The 20,740-nt window shown below is 54.1% G+C and overlaps 4 protein-coding genes across 4 annotated transcripts; all 4 read right to left on the reverse strand.

The window, feature by feature from the left end:
* Nucleotides 1–1,021: 1,021 nt before the first annotated feature.
* Nucleotides 1,022–15,013, reverse strand: LPMP_131520 (dynein heavy chain, putative; the record flags this gene model as incomplete). Its single annotated transcript, XM_010698930.1, has 1 exon — nucleotides 1,022–15,013. The coding sequence occupies one exon, from the start codon at nucleotides 15,011–15,013 to the stop codon at nucleotides 1,022–1,024; it is 13,992 nt and encodes a 4,663-aa protein (XP_010697232.1).
* A 1,096-nt stretch (nucleotides 15,014–16,109) lies between these two features.
* LPMP_131530 (chaperonin TCP20, putative) lies at nucleotides 16,110–17,726 on the reverse strand (the record flags this gene model as incomplete). The annotated part of the gene is made up of 1 exon (XM_010698931.1): nucleotides 16,110–17,726. The coding sequence occupies one exon, from the start codon at nucleotides 17,724–17,726 to the stop codon at nucleotides 16,110–16,112; it is 1,617 nt and encodes a 538-aa protein (XP_010697233.1).
* A 490-nt stretch (nucleotides 17,727–18,216) lies between these two features.
* On the reverse strand, nucleotides 18,217–18,537 carry LPMP_131540 (60S ribosomal protein L44, putative; the record flags this gene model as incomplete). Its single annotated transcript, XM_010698932.1, has 1 exon — nucleotides 18,217–18,537. The coding sequence occupies one exon, from the start codon at nucleotides 18,535–18,537 to the stop codon at nucleotides 18,217–18,219; it is 321 nt and encodes a 106-aa protein (XP_010697234.1).
* Nucleotides 18,538–19,274: 737 nt separating this feature from the next.
* Nucleotides 19,275–20,093, reverse strand: P5CR (pyrroline-5-carboxylate reductase; the record flags this gene model as incomplete). Its single annotated transcript, XM_010698933.1, has 1 exon — nucleotides 19,275–20,093. The coding sequence occupies one exon, from the start codon at nucleotides 20,091–20,093 to the stop codon at nucleotides 19,275–19,277; it is 819 nt and encodes a 272-aa protein (XP_010697235.1).
* Nucleotides 20,094–20,740: the final 647 nt, after the last annotated feature.

Raw genomic sequence — 20,740 nt, forward strand, 5'->3', positions numbered from 1 at the left:
AAGAAAAGTCGGCAAGGCACACAAGAACCCACTCTACTCTTTATGCATGCAGGTAATCACATGCACCAGCGAAATCACTACACTAATTGCCACCCGCAACCGCGGCAGAGGTGGACAGAGAGAGGTTGTTTGTGTTGCATCCAGTCCCCGTGAGCCACAGCTGCAGTCTCCATAGGTGACGAGACGTCGCGCTGCAGGTTCCAGTCGTGCTTATTATTCTCCCCCCCCCTTTATTTGAAGCCCATTGTATGCTGTGGAAAGAGGACAAGGAAGGGGCAAGATAGGCGTTGGAGGATAGAGGAGTGTAAAAAAAAAGTGTAGACGGCATTGCTTGGCTGATAGCCCGAGAACACAGAGCCCCTGTCATGTTACATCTTTGACTGCCTCCAATCACCCGCCACTTCGCTACTCTCAACCTTGTGACATCGTAAAGTGGGCCCTCGGCCTCTAAAACCGCGGCACGTGCGCCACCTCTAGCGTGCAAAAGGAGAGGAGGGTGGCGAATGTAATACTTGCAACACCTCAGCAACACCGCTGAAGTGCTACGCGCTCATGGTGATTCGGCTGATTATCGCTGTGTTTCCTCTGGTGTCCATACATCTTTTTTTTTTTACTTGGAAGAGGAGGGCATTGTGAGATTCACAGGGATCAAAGAGAACGAACATGCGTACTGCGTGGCGTGTATGGTTGTGTTGAACACTGCACAGCTTACATCACAAGTAAACAAGCAGAAAATAGGAATGCGGCAGAAGAAGGCACGCCGAGAAAGACACGCGTGCAGAAAGCCAGTAAATTTGAAAGAAACAGGTGCTACTAAACATGAGTACTCTAGACACATCGGCACACCCCGACCGGCTCATCTCCACATGGCGATGAGAGATGCGTGGCACCGGCCGAGTTGCTGCATCAAAAAAAAAGCAAAAAATGAACAATAAGGCGTCTCGCTGCAGCGGGCTACGGCGCTGCATTGTCTATGTTTCGTTAGGCGCCCGCTCCGCACTCCGCGTACGGTGGCCTCTGGTTACTCCACCACATCTAGCAGCAGACCCACGCCAGCGATTACCCACTTACGCGATGGCTGCTTGCTCTTGAGGTAGAAACCGACGACAAAGCCAGGGCCGCGGGCCTGCGTCTTATACACGGGGCACTCGTACTGGTCTCGCCGATCAATCTTGCTCAGAGGCAGGGAGCGAACTTGCATGATGGGCATCTTCGGATACAGGTCCTTGAGACGACTATCCTCGATGCAGCCCCCTGTGCCATCCCACCGAGCTCCTTCCATTGACAGTCCGGTCACGTAGCAACCGTCGCGCGCGTTAGATTCGATCTGGTCGGCGGACTTCTTCAGTACATCCACCACAAGCGCCATCTGGTCGAGATCAAAACTGTTAATGATGGAGGTGGTCTGCATGATGGCAGTAAGGAATGACATTGGGTTGAAAAAGAGTGCAATGTTGGTCACCTTCGGCGTCTGCAGATCGGCGTTCCAGCTCACTAGCTGCTCATTGCGCGCCAGGAAGTTCTCCACCCACGAACCGAGCATGCGCTGCGACATGAAGGATACGCGCGCCCACCGCTCCGGCATCTTGTCGAGGTAAATCTGGTCGAACAGCTCCTGCATCGCGGTACTCATCGACAGCGCACCCTTTAGGCCAAGGTTCAGCTCCTCCAGCGACGCACTCAGAGTCTCAATGAGGATATTCATGCGCTCGCTCTCCTGGTAAAACACGTGCTGTTGCGGCGAGCGGTCATCCTCGAGGCGCTCTGAAAGGTCTTGCAAGTTGTGCGGCTCCGGCAAGCGCTCGCGGATCTCGTCGATCTTCTGCTGCACAACCTCCTGCGGGCTCAGCATGTCACCGCCGCTGTGCTTCTTGGGCTGCAGTTCGTTGATGGTCTTGAAGAGGACGTCGGCCTGCATTGTGCGGTAGTTGATCTCAGCGTTGGGGTGCAGTCCGTACAGCAGCGGCGACTCAGCCGGAAAGTCGTCGGCAGCCGTTAGCCACTGCATGTACTCCTGGTAACTCGCCGGTGCCGGTACTGCCACACCTGGGGCGAGCTGCAGGCCATCGCAGCAATCTGCGATAATGTAGCTCTGCAGGTACGCCATGCACAGGACGCGATCCCAGTCGTCTGTAATGTGGCCACCGTACATGATCTCGCCAAACACGTAGCGCAGATCCTCCCAGGGCACCTTGGGGCGGTCCTCAATGTAGTTTGCCGCCACCTCCATGCACGTTGTGAGGTCACCGGCGTTGAACGGATAGGCGCGATTCCAGCCCAGAGGGCCAAACTTCTTGCGCTCCACCACCACGGCGTGAAAGAAGCACATAGAGAACATGATGCAGCGGTACTCGGTTGGCTTCGCACTCTTCTCCCAGGGCTCGTCACTGAAGTTGCTCATCGCACGCACGATGTTCTGCCGAATGCCTGTCGGTGGCTCCGAGGTCAGCTTCACCGAGCGCTGTAGAATACCAATAGGGATCACATTCGACGGTTCAGCGCTCAGGAACACGCGGAAGTCCGGGTGCCCCTTCACGCCATCAAACTGGATTTCTTCATCCGTCACCACAATCGCATCCTCCTTCAGCGCTGCGGCCGCGTTGCCCCTGCCAGTCTCGGAACCCTCCTCGCCATCACCATTCTCTTCGTCCGTCTCCCCCTCGCCACTCTCGTCATGCGAGGGCTCGGACTTGCTCTCAGCTGCTTCATCATCGTGCTGCTCGTTGTCATCACCGTCTCCTGCAGCGGCGCTGCGCTCGCCAGCCTTCCGCTCCAAAATCTCTTTGCGTAGCTGCGCAACGCGCGTGTATGTCTCGGCGTACGTGTCGAGACGCCGCTCCAGTGTGCGCAGCCACTTCTCGACAAGGTGAATGTTTGACAATAGCGCCCATCCGCCCTCGGCGAAGCACTTGTCGAGCGCTCGGTCCGCCACGACCTCTTGACCTTGTCCAAGTGACACGTTGTAGAAATTCTCTTTGTCATACGTGTAGCCTAGTTTTCGCCCCAGCTCCTCGACTGCCTTGACCGGGTCGACACCAGGGGACAAGATAAAGAAGAGCGGCGTCGTCGTGCTTGAGTTCTGGTACGAGACGGAGATGTCAACTGCCTGATCAGACACAAAAAAGCGGCCGATGCTGATTCCCACAAACATTTCTAACGCCGCCGTGAGTCGATCAGGTCGCAGGCAACGTAGCACCAACAGACGCTCAAAGTTAGAGAGATTCTTCCACTCGCCCGGCATCTTCTCAGTCTCCGGCTTCTCGAGCTCGCAGTACTGATACCACCGATTGTTTTCTGCCATATCGCTCGGCAGCAGGTTGAACATCGGCGTCGAACCCTCCACCTCCGCAAGCGCCTGCACTGCATCCCAGTTCGGCTGCGTGCACCACCCCATCACCGTCTCTGGCCGTAACACGCCGGTTTTCTTCTTACCTCGGAGAAGGAAATCTAACTGCTTTAGATTAATCTCGTTGTGGCGGCTCAGAATGGCAAAGGTGAGAAGACTAGAGAAGATAAGCTTGTGGCGCTCAAACAGGCCGCGCGATACGTAGGCAAATACGTTCTCTGTGATCGACTGGGTCACGTTTGCCACGCGCTTCGTCACGTCTTTCCTGTTCTCCGGCTGCGGCGCGCCCGCGAGAGCCTTGTTGAAGACCACCATGAACGCCTCCAGCGAATACTGGTACATGTGGTCGATCTTCCACAGTTGGTCAATCTGAAAGAACAGGAGAGCGCCGCGCACCGCTACGTCGGTGTAACGGAGACGGTTCTGCGCGATATCTTCCTGTGTAACGACGGCCTGGGCAAAAGAGGCGTTAATATCTTTTGCCTTCTTCTTGGTCGTCTCCAAGTTTTCCACGAGAGTGACGTTCTCTAGGATGTCGCCTGTTGCGTTCGTCAGCTCGTAAAGCAGCCCATTCTCGCATTGCTGCAGCTCGATCGTCATGGTGTTCATCTGTCGAATGAGCATACCGCGCTTCTTCTCCAAGTCTGGTCGCTCCTGGCTCACCACGACAGCCAGCAGCTGATCCGCCAGACCTGTTTCCGTAACCATGAAGTTAATGAGGGTCGTCTGTGCGTTCACTTCGGGTCCGTAGTGAGGGTTGCCGAGCTTCGTCTGCAGAATCAGCCGGAACTTTGGGTTGTACTCCACCTCGGTAGCGCCCAGCTTGATGAATTCTCGGCCGCCCTTGCGGAACGTCTGGCGGCTCAGCACACCGTCAAGAACGGGCTCCACAAACTCGCCGAGGCCCTCGATGAGGCACGGAAGACCCTCCTCGATGCACGTCTGCAGTGTGCGCTGCCAGCCCTTCTGCGTGGTCTGCACCACACGCAGGCCGTTCTTCTCCTCACGGGTGCGAATCCACTTGATGCCTTGAAGCTGAGGGTCGATCATGAGCGGCCAACGCATACAGTTGTTGAGAATGGCGCCGTTCTCGGTCGAGACACGATCAGATGGGAGACCCTCGTTGTTCCACGACGCAACCGCTGCCTCCGAGGTAAGGACATTCATCGTTACGTCAAGACCCTCCGTCATTGGAATGCCCAGCTTCTTGATTTGTGGAAGCCAGTCCTGCTCCACGATCTGCTCGCGGAACGCCTTGGAGAAGGGCCCAATGTAAGACACAAACGACGCGCTCAGCAATACATCGCCGACCAGCAGCTTCGCGGCCTCCTTCAGTTTCTCGATGGTGGCACCCCAGCGCATACTCTCGTCCGACAATCCGCTCACAAGGCGCTGCGCCAGATTCATCTTCATCTGTGTCTTCTTCGCCTTGGCCTCGATCGCGTCAGCTTCGGCCACGGCCGTGTCATATTGGCTCACCAGTCCAGCAAGCTTGGCCTGCAGGTCCGCCACCTTATCCTGAATCTTCTTCAGCGCAGTGCGGCTAGAGACCAGACGCTGCTGTGCCTCGGCGAGCCGCTCCTCCTTTGGACGCACCTCGCAACGGACAACGTGGTAGCGGTTCATGCCGATGGCCCACTTGCATAGACCAGCGGCGGCAAAGGATTTGTTCTTGATGATGTCCGGGTCGAAGGAGGGGTTGTTGATATAGACCTGTATTTGATCGATGCACACCTGGGGGATGTTGTTGACGTCGAAGCTGCGCAGCTCCGTCAAGAAGCGATCCACCTGGTTCATCATCTTTTTGCACTCGTTCCACGACCGCTGCTTCATCGACGGAATCGAGCGCGGGTTCGACGTGAGCACCAGCACGCAGATGGCCACCATCTGCACATCTTCCGGCGGCTTGCCGAGATTCTTGAGCTCCGCAATCGAGGCTTTGTCAAGAGTGTCGAGGGCTGCCAGAGCCTCCTGGACGAGCGGCTGTGCTTTAGCCAAATCTTCCTGACACTGCATCTCAAACGACGTCACCTCCTCCACAATCTTGTTTGTCTTCGCTTCCTCCTTCGCTGCAATCGCACTCTGCTCTTCCACGACGGACTTCTCGCGGCCCACCGTCTCGAGTAGCGCTGCCGTCTTCTGCCGCGCTTCCTCCACCTCCACGCTCTCTCGTTGAAGCACCTCTTGCAGCCCCTGCACCTGTGCACCCGCCTCTTTAATTTTGTCAATACCGCTCACGAGGCGATCTGTTTGATCATTGTTTTCCTTGCGTTTCCGGGCTAGCAAGTCCTTGTAGAATGCGATCAGCTCGAGGAACGACTTTGGTGTCGTGTAGGCGTGGCGCTTCTCCTGGGCGTAGTACTCCTCGCACGTCTCCGTCACTTTCATCTGGCAGTACGCCATGAACTCTGCAATGTTTTGTGTCGTTTCCTCGCCGCCCAGCTCGATCTCAGACAGGAAGCGCTGCGCCACCGACTTGAGTGCCTGCTCCGGCCAGCTCAGGAACCAGTCAATAACAGTGGTATTAGCCAGCGCTGGGAACTGTCGGCACCACGCTGCAAAGTTCTTGCTCACGGGTGAGAAACACAGAATAATGTGTAGGTTTGAGCGGACCTTGTTGATGAAGTAGTCCCAGCACACGTCCGGGTTCGAGTAGTCAGTGGCGCCAGAGGCCTTCACCTCGTTGGTGATAGAGCTGATTATGCCCTCGCGCTCATCCTGGTTGAACAGCTCCGGCACGTTGCCGCTGCTCAGCATGTCATTCAAGTACACCAACATGTCTACCGACACAATCTGCGTGTCGGTGATGATGAACGCGAATGGGTACCCGCGGACGCCACATTTGCGGTACAACTCCTGCATGTCGGTGCGGAAGTCATTGATATCGTACGTGCTCGTTACAAGAATCTGAAAGATGTCGTGGCCGTTTATGTACGACGCCAGGCGCGCCAAGGACTGCTTACCAGAGCCGCCAACGCCGACCAAGAACGCATTACCGCGCGGGTTCGAGGTGATACGGGAGATGCGACAAACATGCTCGATGGCCTGGTTGAACAGCACCAGGTTCATGGAAGCGTAGTTCTCGTTGTAGTCCACTAGCTTCTTGCGCAAGTAGGCACCGGCCTCATCGTAGTTTGTCTCATTATACACGTTCTCCTGCCCGTCTGGAGTTGTGTGGAATGGCGCCCACAGCAGTGGCTCCTCCATCACTTCCTTCACGGTCACATCTGTAAAGCCGGCCCGCACGATAACCTCCTGCAGCAGGGTGTCGTAGCGCTTCGTGTCGGCATCGTCAGCCATGCGGTCGCGAAACGTGCGGTTGCACTCATGCACCCAGAGACGAACCAGCTGCAGGCTGCTCTTGTGTAACTTCGGGTTTGATTTGCACAGGCCCTGAAAGATGTTAAACATCTCACGCATGTTCCATTGGTAGTGAAACTTGATGGCTGTAGGGAAGAACAGCTTCGCCACGCTCGAATGCAGCTCAATCGCGGCGTTTGTGAGCAGCGTTGTGAGGGTGTCACGGATGTCACGGGAGAACGGCTTTGTGTGAGCCTGCAAAATCTGCCCGTAGATACTTACAAGGTCAGCGCGATCCGGCATATTCGTCGAGAAGACGGCAAAGTGGCGCAGCAGACGGTCGAGGATGGTGAAGGTGCCAGACTTGGGATTCATCGCGCCGACGTACCGCACGTCCACCACCTCCTTCTGCACAATCTTGACGCGGTCGTACCAGAAGCCGTAGCCGACGTGCTGCTGTAGTAGCGCCACCGCCTCCTGAGTGCCGTACTTGTCTGGTGCTGGCATGTTCATGTCGTCCAGGAAGAACACCAGCTTCTTGCGATTCGGCGGGCCGTAAGTGCGGCCGGAGCGCTTTTCTAGCGACTGTTCCATCACCGCCTGCAAACCGGAGGATGACGTTCGGGCGTTAAAGGACACAACACGGAACAGCACCTTCTCTTTGTCCAGCGAGCGCAGCTTCGACATGATTAGGTTCGTCTTACCCGTGCCAGCGGTACCCACCAGCATGATGCCCTTCGCGTTGTCAACGAAGAGGTTCATGAGGTATGACATGCGCACCGTATCGGCAGTTTGCACAGATACGGACGACAGCTGTACATCCGCGTCCAGCGTATAGGGCTGCACGAGCTCTGTCCACGGCTTCCAGTCGAACAGCATGGCACCGTTATCACCCTTAGTCTTGTCGATGTAGTAGTCGAAGACCGATCCGGCATCGGAGATCTTCATGTTCGGAAACTCCTTTTTCCACTGATTTGAGAAGTTGAGGCGCATGTCAATGCGACCGTCGGAGCTCGGCAACGGGCCGCCAAATGCCCAGACGGCGGCGAACACAAAGTACTTCTCGTACACTTCGAACGGATTGGAGTGCTTCGCCAGCTCCTCCAGCTCCATGGTCTTGAAGATACCGTCAAGGAGGAAGCAAAGGGTCTGTATCACGTTGATGTCCATCACAGACACAATCGGCCGCATGCTACGCTTCCAGAACTCGAAGATGAGCGGCACGTACTTGTCGAAGAGGTTGTCCAGAATCACCCCCTCGCGCTTCGCGCGCGACGCTATCCACTTGTCCTTGAACGGGCCCCACCCCAGATCCGATTCGTTGATGAAGATGACACCAGCGCGCGACACCGTGGCCGGTGAAGCATTGCGCAGGTGCGACACTTCGAAGATCATTCGCATCGAGTCCGTGAGTGGAATACGCTCATTTGAGACAAGCGTTAGCATCTTGTTGTCGTCCATCACCGTGTTCATTGACTCAATCCACTCGGCGTCGATGATGCCGTCCAGCACGATCCACTTCATATTCTTCTTTTTCTTCGACTCCACGGCGTAGTCGCGGAAGATCGTCGAAAGAATACCGTCACGCCACTCCTTCTGTGGGGTAAAGTAGCCGTACAGCTCATTGGAGGAGATCGCCTTGGGGTTGAGGCACGACGAAACCGCCTTTGCCTTCCACTCATCCTGGTGCAGCTTCGTCAGCGCACCCTGCAAACAGCGCCAGCACTCGGTCTTGCCGGCACCAGCCGCACCGAGGATGAAGACGGAGTGGCGTACGTGCAGCAGCTCCTCGTACTGCACGCACTTCAGGATGAAAATGTCGTTCTCGCCCGGGAAGTTGCCATGCTCCGTGCAGACCGCCTTGCAGGCAGCGACCAGCTCCGGCTTGCTCTTCTTGGGCACGTCGAGGTTCGGGAAAAGCGACCGAATCAGCCCCATGAACACGTACACGTCATCCTTGCTGAGCTTCGCCATGTTCGTGTCACGGAGGGCGCGCATCAGCACGTTGCGCTCCGGAATGTCAGGGTCACCGCGCTTGAGGGCGCCAGCGATATATAAGACGGACTTAACGGCGCGCAAGCCCCAGTCATAGTGATCCTGCGGTGACAGCAGCTCCTTATTGAGACGATACAATGTGACGAACTTCAGGGCAAGATCCTTGGCATCGCCAAAGCCTTCCGCGGCAAGCATGATCTCGCAAATGTTCTTGAGGTCTGGCACGCACATGGCGCATGGGCGGAAGAGTGACTTGATGTTCTCCGGAAGCTCCGTACGGCCGGCGTAGCCTGGGTTCATGGTGATCCACATGCCCACAGAGCGCACGAGCGAGATATCCTCGCCCACGAAACGGAAGCGCGACTTGTTCTCCTTGAGCGCATTCAAGATGGAGCCCACCTGGGTTGCGACCACGGAGAGCACCTCAATGGAGATGCGGTTGAACTCATCAAAGCAGCCCCACGAGCCGGACATGGCGAGACCTTTGAAGATCTGGCCGAGCGTAATGTAGTTCATCTGGTCGGAGCAGTTGAAGACGTAGCAGGCGATGCCCATGTTGCGCGCCAGATCCTTTGTGGTCTCTGTCTTGCCTGTACCGGCAGGCCCGGCAGGGGCACCGCCCTGGTTCAGGCGCAGCGCCTGCGTAAGGGTGATGTAGCAGCGGTCCGTCAGCTTTGTGATGACAAGACAGCCGCACAACCCGATGTACTCGTAGCCGTTAATGAAATCCGCGTCGGCGATGCGAATCTCGCTGCCCTTGTTCTCATCCCAGTAGTAGCGCAGCTGCGACTGCCAGCTGAAGGCATCGACGGAGTCGACGCGGTCGTCCACCATGCTTTGCACAATGTCACGGTTGTGCACGTCGATTGTAATCAGGTGCACCAGCATCTTGCGCTCCGTCGATGAGCGATCCAGCAGCACTTCCTTGATGAGGCTGTCGAGCTGCAACTTTTGGCTCTTGAGCAAGTCCTTCATGCCCATGTCATTGCCTTCCTCGATCTGCGTGAATGCTTGATGCACCTCCGTCGTAAACCAGATACGTGACGCCACAATGACCGCCTGGCACGGGTACTGGTAGATCCACTCGTTTCGCGGTTTTTCTATGTAGCCCGCGTTCGCCTCCTTGATGTGTGCCTTCATGCTTCGCTTCATGCACTGTACCAGCTCCTCCAGCCAAGTTTCAACCGCGCCGTCGCACGTGAAGCTCTCCGTCAATGTCACCTTCTCGCCCTGAATGGATACCATCTCCCACACGTCTTGCGCGCCAGCGTTGGGGTGTGGGTTGTTGTCAAAAGTGAAGGAGTCGACGGATTCGATGATCTTGCTCATGTGTAGAATGACCGCACGGGGGTCAGAGCCCTTGGAAAGAATGTCAATGAGGTCCGTGTCCGAGACAAAGAAGAAGCGTGGGAACAGCTTCCGCTTCGTCTCCAGGTAGTCAGCCAGGGCCTTCTCACAGCGGCTTAGAATGTCCTGGATGTAGTTCAACGTATCCTCCAGTGTTTCGCCACGGCCAATGTCCTCAGAGAGCTTGCCGGAGCAAATCGTCTCTACCGGGTTCGTGTACAGGTACGCTTTGCTCATGAGCAGTCGGAACACGCGGTCCGCCTCGCTGAACTGCTTCGCTTCATTTGGGAGCTGCTCCTTGATGTCTTCGGATAGGACAAAGATGGGGAACAGGTTCTGCCACTGACGCTGAATGTCCATCCATTTTGTAGTGCATGTGTCCACTAGCCCGAGGTCCTTCTGCCAACTCAGTACCTTCTCGTAGAAATACTCCACAAAGCGATCCGACAGCATGGAGGAGAGGGCGTTGTTGTCGTTCTCCAGCTGCTCTACGACATCGTCAACGGAGCCGAGGAGGTAGCAGTCCAGGTGGGTGTCACTTTCATACGTGAACTGCAGCTTCTCCCAGGCAACAATGATCTTCGACAGGTTTGCTTCTATGCGCAGCTCCTTCTCAGCTTTCTCGACGATGTTCGCTACGTCGTCAGAGTACTTGTGAAGGCCGAGAGCAAAGAGCTTCTCCAGTGTGAAATCAGCGGCGGCGGGGTTGATGATGCCAGGCTGATTTGTCGTGCGCACGAGTTCCTCCCAGTGGCGCGGTCGCATCGACGGCGAGCTCAGCGACTCGCACAGCGGCAGCGACGTGCGCATGTTGCGCACCGTCTCGTCAACGCCCTTAAAGACGCCCCACCCCTTCACCTTCATCGGCTGCAGCTGCAGCTGCTTCGAGATCTTCTTGGCTTCATCCTCAAAGTAGGCAACATCGGCGTCCTTAAACGTCGACCGCATCCAGTCGCGGAACTGAGAGGTGACGTGAAAGTTCAGGTCCCAAATCTGCTTCAGCAGCGCCAACTCCTGCCGACATTCGCGGACGCTCTTGAAATGCGCCATGGCAAGATCGAAGAGGTCCTGTAGGTTCTGCAGCCCCTTCGCCTTATTCTCGACCACGGTAAAGTGCGCATACACGCTGTCGATGGCGTTGTAGACCTCGCCGGGCTGAATAGCATAGGTGAAGAGCGGGTTCTGGTGAAAGGCGTCCACCTCGTTGTTCAGCTCCTGCTCGAACGCCGCCACGTCCTCCTTGATCTTTTCCGCCTCACGGTCCTGAACGATAGAGTTCTGCGCGCGCGCATTGAGCGCCTTTTTGTTCAGTGCGACCCACTGCTCCGGTACAGGCTTCCGCAGCTCCTCGAGCTTCTCAATCTTCACCAGCTCCGCATCGGCATCTGGTGAAGTACTGGCGTGTGTTTTCAGCATGCCTATGGCGGCCTTGATCGGTGGGAACATTCCACCCGTCTCGCCCGTCTCATCTTCGCCCATAACTTCCGTGTTGCGCTTACGGCAGTCGCGGATCCACCGCATAACGGACTTCAGCGCATCCACGTCACCATCCAGCACCTCCACCTCGAGCCCTCTGTCGGCCTCCTTGATGAATGCGTAGAGCTCATTTAGATCGGTCTTGATCTTGTCCAGCAGGTAGTCAGAATACATCTCCTTCCAGCGCCGGCTCAAATCGCGCAGCGCCATGCGCAGAGGTCTGACGTCAACCAGCACCGGGCCCTCCGTATGGCGGTCCTCAATCCCAGCGAGTCGGCTTCGGATACGCGTGTATTCGGTAATCGCGCGATCAAAGTCCTCCAGACTTACGCCAAAGTACTCCGCTGGCTTCTGCACCTGCGCAATGGCAGCTGTTGTGTCCTCTATCGAGACGCTCGGCCGATGCGCATTGCGCTGATGGTCCATCTCGATAAACTGTGCAAACACCTTCTTGCGATCCGTCTCCCAAAGGGACTTGAACTCGTCGTAGACGTGGCGATACTCTTCGCATGCGGTCGCGTTCTGCTTAAATATCGTCTGAATCTCCTCCACGAGAGCCTGGACGTGCTCGTTGTGCCGCATCTCCTCTGTGTACGAGGTGGAGCCGTGAATGGGGTCGATCAGGCCAGAGGAGTCGATTATGTCACCGATCGTGTCGCTGAGCATCTGCCACACTGACTTGTCCTCGCACTCGCTTGTCAAGAGCGCCGGGTCAAAGCGCGACTTTGACGTCGGATTGTCTGCCGTTACCTTGGACAAAGAGAGCTTCACATCGACAAGAGGGATACCGTCGTGGTCCGCAAGCCAGACCGGGTCCAGCTGATTGCGCATGTTTGTCAGTGAAGCCACCGCCACCTCGGCCAGGCACTCCCGCGCAACGGAGCTAACGTACGCCAGGTACTTTTGCCACATCGCGTCGGTGCTGCTCACGGCAGCGCCGCAATTGGTCATCTTCAACGTCTGCAGGGCCTCCAAGCTGTTTTGCATCAGCTCCTTGATCTCGCTGTCTCTCTCTCGCAGCCCAGCTGCGCGCGCCTGGACGTAGTCGCCTAGCGTCTTGCGCAGCTCCACTGCCGACATCGTCTTCGCCCCCGCTGCGGCATCAAGAGGAAAAAGTGTGTCATCCATCTTGTACTTCTTCATGGAGTCCCTCATCTGCTGAACGTTGCAGTGCAACGTCGACACAGCCGTATCGATGGCCGTGACTTGCTTGAGTGCCTCCTCGATGAACGCATTCGTGGAGTCCTCATTCTCCCACCGCACGTCCTTGAGGCCGCGCGACACAAATGACTCGAACTTCTGCAACTCAGCCTCGATGAGTGGACGCTCGTCGTGCGGACGGAGGCTAGCGCTGAGGTTGTTGTATGTCGTGCAGAGGTACTCCAGCTTCAGCGCCTGGTCACGGTACACGTCGCGCTTCGTGAAGATCGCCTCTGCATCGGGTGGAATCTCGAACTGGTTTATGCCCGCCGAGTCGTACGAGTTGAGCACCTCCACATAGTACACCTCGCGCAGCGTCTTCACGAGCGAAGCGTCAAAGTTGACGGCGAGACGCTTGTTATCATCCGTTGCAAGCACAGGCAGCCGTAGCTTGTCCGAGCGAATAGCGCCCACCTCGGCAGTCCACTTCTGGAACTTCTCGTGAATCGTCGCCTGCAGCAGCTCCTTCAGCTTCTCGTACAACTGGAATGCCTCAATGCCGCGCTCGCTCTCCAGTACACTGGGGGATAGGTCTACCACGCGAGAATGACTCTCGTTGATACGATCTAGCAACGCCTTGCACCGCACAATGGTGCTTGCCACAGGGGGCATGTTGGGGTACGCCCCCACCGCCTCACCGGCGTAGTAGGTCTCCTGAGCCTTGATCAAGTCCTGATGAAAACCGACGAGCACGCCACCCTGCTTCTTAACCCACTCCTGCTGCATCGGCGTCCTGTCCGTGAAGCCATCGAATGTGTCCACGGCCTTGAATACCTCGGTGATGGCGCAGGATTCGTCGATTGTGGTCACCAGAATTGAACCCAGGCGCTCTTCCAGCCCGCGAATTACGTACTTGAGGTCGTCATAGTCGGTATCGAAGCGCGTGTTTGTGATGTCGAGAAGGTTGTAATCGACGCTGAAAAATCGCGCCACAGATGCATCGAAGATTTGCTTGATCTCTTCCGCCTCGGACGTCAGGTGCTGGCCTTTGGTTCCGCCAATCTTCATGTTCTCCATCTTGTCGAAGAGGAGCGCTGTCTCGATCACGTCGAGTAGGTCATGGCAGCGTTCCAGAAAGGTATCCAATCGGGAGAAAAGTGCAGCGTTCTGAAACTTCCATGGCCGCGCCACGGACGCTACGTGCGACTTGTACTGGAAATACACTGCTTTGAACTCGCTGCAAATCGCCAGCGTGCTGCTCAACCGCTCGATCACCTCCTTCTTCTCCAAGCCCTCGGCGAGCTCGGCGACGTTGACGTGGTCAGCAGCCATCTCAATCAGATCGTTGCCCATCTCGCGGATGAGGAAGACAAGCCGAGCGGGGTTGTTGTAGAAGCCGGACTGCGTCCACAGCAGGTACAAAAAGTGGAAGAGGCGCTTGAAGACACCGCTTGTGGCGAGTTCCACGAAGGGGATGTGACTGGCGGCTGACATGCACATCTGCTCGAACTCGGGAATGAGGGGCTTGAGGTATTGGTAGTTGTCACGAGACTCGTACGCGGCCTCCTTCAACTCAGCCATCAGCTCTGAGAAAGGACCGTAGTAGCTGCTGCCTGCACGCTTCAGCAGCACAAGAACCTTGAGCGATTTCACGGAGTACAGCTGCTCCCCCAAGCCATCCAGATTCTCAGACTTCTCCTTCCAGAAGCGGATTTCGTCCAGTGGGCACGGGTATCGGCCCGTCTGCGGCGCGGCCTCCTCCAGCTCCTCTGGCGACGACCCGATTGCGGCTTTGATTTGCGACGTCCACGACACGATGGTGCCCTCGAGCAGGTAAAGCGTCTCTTTATCCATGGCAAAGTCGTCGATGCGCGGAGGAAACTGAATGGGCGGCATAGGCAAAAACGTCTTGCCTTGGCTCAAGCCTTGCATGACCAGCAAGTTGGAGAGAAGCCCATTGGTGTCGTTCATGAGTTCGCCAACAGCCACATCGGGCACGGTCGCGGTGTTTCGCTTGTCGCCTTTCAGGATCTGCACGTACACGTTGCGCGTCACGGAGCTGAGGCTGTTGAGGAGATCAGGCGAAAAGTCGCCAAACGTGATTGCCTCCTTCATATGGTTTTCATCCGCCATCTTCTCCCGCTTGATCTTGCTGAAGAACATACCCTTTTTCTTGAGCTCCTCTGGCGCCTCGATTCGGGTCACAAACGCACCAGTTGCTGCTTGATATACATAGAGGTGACACGCATCGGCGGTATCCAGAAACTCGCTCATCTGAGCTCGGTTGTCTTCGCTGTCAAGGAGTTTCTTTGAATCGGCGGGCTTCAGCTTTAGAGCATTCGTGATGCGCTGCTCCAACCACACGACACGCTTGTCCGCCGGCGCGTCGTCCTTGTCGCCCTTCGCCATCTGTGAGGTAAAAGATCGAGTGTCCGTATAGGAGATAGCTACTCAAGTCAACTGACCGACGTCGCACGAGGCGCAAATGCCGCACCAGTGTCGAGAACTGTGCTGAAGAGCTGTCTTCAGCAAAGATAATGAGTCGCTTAGTCGCTGCCCTCTCTATGAGTTACCTGCTTTGGTTCCCCCAATACGCGTATGTACGTCGGTGTGACCTTCTGTTTTCCTTCTTTCGAGTGTCGTAAGAGGATGTCCGTCTACTCCTAGCCTTCACACTTTCTCCTTGTTAGTCGTACTACCGTATTGTGCAGCGCATTCGTGAAAAAAAAAAGTGAAGAGCAGAAGCGAGATAATGTTCATGAAGTACGTATGACCAACGCCCCCCAATGAGCATCGTTCTCCACAGCTTCGCGTATGTAACAAAGTCGCGCTGGTACAACTCGCGAAAAGCGTTTCGCAGCGATATAACACGCTAGCTTGCCTGTGGAGATGCTCTGTGCAGCTTCAGGAGATGGGCAGCGCATGGCGCACTAAGTTAGCATCCCCAGCGGATGTCGCCGCAGGGCACGCCAAGCACAAGAAACAAGCAGAACGCCCATTTTGCCAACCCTTTACACCTCTCCACACTCACATCAATACTCTCGCTGCGGCATTGTCGGTTATAGATGGTCAAACAGTTCTCTTGCTATATTTTTCCTTTGTTCAGAACAACCGCCGATCTATACGTCCTTAATGGCTCTTTTTCATCGTTAAAGGGGCTGATTATCAACAAGCACGGGATGCACTGCCGCCTATGGTAGCACAGGCGGTGCTCGGAAATGCTCCAAGGCGCATATTCCTGCTTCACAGCCAAGCTAAGCGTGAGCCGCAAAGTCAACAACACTGATGAGCTGACCACCAACAGCCCTGGGTGCACCTCTGCTCACCGTCTAGATACCATGACAAATCATACACAAGCGCCCCTGGCGTTCACTCCACGTCGTAGCTAAACAAACACGAAACCGAAAACAAGAGAAAACACTGACGGCTCGTCAATGAACAGCACACTGTCAACGGTGACACACTTCGGTGTGATACGTGTGATGTCACACCCCACGCCGTCACACTACTGGCCGCCAGCGCCGCGACGGCCAGCCTTCATGATCTCATCGACGAGGAGTAGCTGCGCAACGATGTCGCCAGTGGACTCAAGAAGGCTCCGCTTGACAATGACATTGTCGAGAGTTCCGGCCAGGATAGGATCAATCACATCACCGTTATCAATTCTGAGACCAGCCCACTTTCCGCTCTTGCGAGCTGTTCTGCTAGCTTCCTGTAGTGTGATGAGGCATTCCTGCACATCGAGGCCGGAGTTCTCAGCCAGTGTCTTCGGCGTGACAAGCATCGCATCCGCGTATGCGCGGATGCCCATCTTCTGCTTTCCGCTCACGTTTTCAGCGAACTTCATGAGATGATCGTGCAGAGCAACCTCGAAGGCGCCAGCTCCGGCAACGACTGCCGCAGCCTCAAACGCATTCTTCACAGCGCGCAGTCCATCACGCACGGCATCCTTGATTTGCGCAATTGTGTGGTCGTTTGGCCCTTTCACGAGCAGTGTACAGCTTTTGCCCTTGGAGACGTTCTCAACAAACGTGTACTTGTCATCTCCCAAAGTGTATTCCTGAATGCAACCAGCCTCACCAAGAACATCAGGTGTCAGGTTGTCCGTGGAGTTGACTGCCTCGCCGCCACATGCCAGCACCAGGCGCTCCATGTTGCGGCGCTTCGCACGGCGCAAGGCAAGAATGTTCTCCTTAGCAAGCATCTCCAATGAGATAGGATCAATACCTTTCTGATTAATCACCACGAACGTCCGACCGTTCTCCTTCGTGCATACTTTTTTCTTGAGCTCGATGATCTGGCGAACGCGATCGTCACTCATTTTGCGCTCCGCCTCCACCATGCGGGCCTTCTCTGCCGGATCCTTGTAGTAGAAGCCTGTATTCAGTTCACTCCGCTCGTACTCAAGGGAAACATTGCAGGTGAGAATGTAAGCATTCTCAAGGTACTTCGGCATGTCGTTGTTACGACCACCATGATCAAGAACAATACCGTTCACAAAGCGCGTGTCAGAGCTGAGACGGTGGCGCATGTGCATCACTTCCACCATGTGCAAATCCACTTCCCTTCCATCCTCGGCAATGGCGTAGACGGCATCCACCACAGCCTCTGCAAGCTGCTCCGACAGACCGACATTCACTTTCGTCGTTAGTGCAGTCCGCGCCACATTGGTAAGGTACTCACGACGCTCCGTACTAGGAATGGTAATGACACTCGCTTCCAAAAACTTGAGTGCCTCTTCGCGGGCGACATGGAAACCCTCCGTGATGGTACGCGGATGCATGCCCTCCTGAATGTAGCGCTCTGACTGCCGCATCATCTCGCCGATCGTAAGAACTACACTTGTACTCCCGTCACCAGTGATATCGTCGATGGCAGTCGCTGCGCGTGCAATAAGAGCCGCCGTCGGATGCTGAATTTGCATTTCCCCAAGCAATGTATTGCCATCTTTGGTAATTTTAATCATGCCAGCCCCAGAGACCAGCATCTTCATTGTTCCACGAGGTCCAAGGTTCGTCTTCATAACTTCCTGCAGTCCCCGCGCAGCAATCATGTTGATATCGAGAGCGCTCGCCTTGCGAGCCTGTTTACCACCAGGGTTGATGTAAGCAAGATTCGACATATTTGCGAGTCTCCCTTATTTTTTTTTTTTCGTAAATGCTAGCCAACAGATTGATAAAGGGAAGTATCCTTACAGTGCGAATCTACCTGCTCTGGACCTGCTGCAGAGTTGTGGGGAGCAAAAGAGGTCAAGTATGTGAGATCACAAAGGACAACTTTTATTGCAGAGAAAATGTCAATGGGATAAACAAGACAAGAGAGCATGACAGAAATAAGTAATCACCTGCAAAGAACTCAGTCCCGAGAAGACATCGTTTTCATCATGCCGATTTCAAAAAGTGCAGAGATTTCCACAAATCCTCAACAGAGGCGCAGTAGCTATAAGAGAAAAAGTGACAGACCTTCAATGCATTAGAGACGCTCCAATAGATCCCTACAGCACTTATTCCGCAACTTTCACATCCACTGACATTTTCTACTTCATTTATATTTTCTACTCCTCCAGTGAGTTACAAAATAAAATAGAAAATGAAAACCGAGAGCCGGGTACTTTACCAGGTGGGGTCCTTGTTGCCGGTCTTTTTCTTATCATTCAGTTCAAAGTGTTTTGTGCGCTTGAGAACGACTTGGCGAATAGACTTGCAGCCGGAGCACTGAAGCTTGAGCACAATCTTCTTGGTCGTCTTGGCTTTCTTGTGGAAGACAGGCTTGGTCTGACCACCATAACCAGACTGCTTGCGGTCGTAACGACGCTTCCCGCGAGCAAAAAGACGCGCCTTGCCAGCCTTGTACTGCACCACCTTGAACGACTTGTGCGCGTTGCACCGCGCGTCGTCGCAGTGCATCACCTTCTTCTTAGGATAGTTTACCATCGTGACGGTTCTAGTGCAGAGAAAAAAAAAAAGACATACGTCAGCACAAAATATGTGAGAGTGTGACAGAGGTTATAGAAACAAATAATAAAAAAAACGTAACCGAAAAGAAAGCAGGGAAGAAGAGAGTGAAAGCATTGAAACGAGAGGTGCATATGATACTAATCTTCACTTCATCCAAAAGCGTAGAATCATACGCGCATATTTCCATCTCGATTTTTTTTATCCATGTGCACTGCTGCTGTGAAGAGTACAGATGATTCTGTGCAAGTTAAATTAAACGGAAACATGGACGAGTGGAAAAAGAAAAGAAAAGCGTTAGGAGATCTTCCTTTTGCTTCTGCTTCTATTTTCTTTGTGTGTCACCATTTTACTTTCTGTGCGTCTTTGCCATAATATAGCCATAACTGTTGTTTCTTCCTTCAGGGCCACACACAAAAACAGAACATGAAAAACAATCTCCGTAGAGCATACAGAGTAATTTTGAACAAGATTCCCTTTTCGAAAACTCTACCTGTCACTTGTTGCTAATTTACCAATACCAGTTTTCTTCCTGTCGTTAAAGTCAAGAAATACTCATCACATGAAAATACCGTTATGTACGTATTACTTTCCACAAAGAAAATAAATAGTTGCAAACAGTTTACCACAAAAGCAGAGAAACACAGCATTTTTGCGCTCAGAGTACACATGTCAACCAACAAAAAAGAAGATCAGAAAAAAAAAAAAGACGAGCTTCACTCGCTGTACACCTTCTCAAACTCCTTTGATTTCTCCATACAATGGATCATCGCTTCAATAACCGACGAGCGCATCCCCCCTTTCTCCAGATAACGAACCGCCTCGATGGTTGTACCACCAGGAGAGCAAACCATATCCTTCAGAGCACCAGGTGTCTTGCCGCTCTCTTGCAGCATCTTTGCCGCACCGAGAACAGCCTGGGCAGCCATTTCATAAGATTGTCCACGGGGAATGCCACCACGCACTGCACCGTCGCTGAGCGCCTCCATAAACATAAAAACGTAAGCCGGGGAAGACCCCGCCACACCGACGACTCCGTGAATCGCAGACTCCGCCACAACGTAGACCTTACCGATTGCACTGAAGAACTTTACCACTGCCGCCTCATCATCAGACGTTACAGCAGAGTTACTAGTTACTGATATGACTCCCTCGCCGACGAGCGAAGGAATATTCGGCATAACACGCAGCACTTTAGTATTCGGTGGGCAGTGGTTCTCGATCGTTGAAATGGGTACACCAGCTGCCATGGAAATAATTAGCTTGCATTGTGTTATATTATCCTTGATCATTTCCAACACTGGTACAATACCGTACGGCTTCACGCCCAGCATAATAATATCGGACCGTTCTGTCAGCTCAGCAGCGCACACGCTATTCACCCCATATGTGGATACCAAATGTTCATTCGTGGCTGCAGTACGATTGCAAATAAAAGTATTCTCTGACCTGAGAACATTTGCCTTCAACAAACCAGCCATGATGCACTCACCCATGTTGCCGCATCCCAAGAATCCAATCTTTTGCGCCGCCATCTTACCCGTTACTAAACTCTCCTTGTAAAGAAGAAAACCTACTCTACGATGGGATGGTGCACCCAACAGTATCTACACGTACTTCAGAAATATATGACACAGCAGATTATGCACTACCTCCGATTTGAGAGCAAGAGCACAGGGCAGGAATGAAACTTCTGAGAAAGGTTATGAGGTTACATGGATAAAAAAAAAAAACACCGTGCTCCATAAGCGGCGTGCGAAATTCTAAGAGCTTAAAAGGCACAAATTGGTGGTGCCTGGAAGGGACCCTACCGTTACTTGTCGAGAACAGTTTCAAGCATCTGCTTAGAGACGTGTCGCTTCACTATATTCCAGCGAAATGTGCTCGCTTCTACGCACTTTTGTCTCCTTAGCAGCTTCCAATTTTATGAGAATACTGCACTTCTTATCGGTAAAGCCTTTGAAGGACAGAAATATGGAACACATTTCAAGAAATGCACTGGGAGGCCGTTGCATTCTCCATCAGCAATGATGGATAGCCCAGTTTCATTTTTGTCACAAGTACACCATCAAAAACTCAATGAGACACCGGATTGCAAAAGATCGCACACTGATCTCAGGGGTGGGTCACTGGAAGCCAGAGGGTAGCATCAAGCATCACCACCAATAATTTACCTGCGCAC

The sequence above is a fragment of the Leishmania panamensis genome (assembly GCF_000755165.1).
Source record: "Leishmania panamensis strain MHOM/PA/94/PSC-1 chromosome 13 sequence".
Lineage (NCBI taxonomy): Eukaryota > Euglenozoa > Kinetoplastea > Trypanosomatida > Trypanosomatidae > Leishmania > Leishmania panamensis.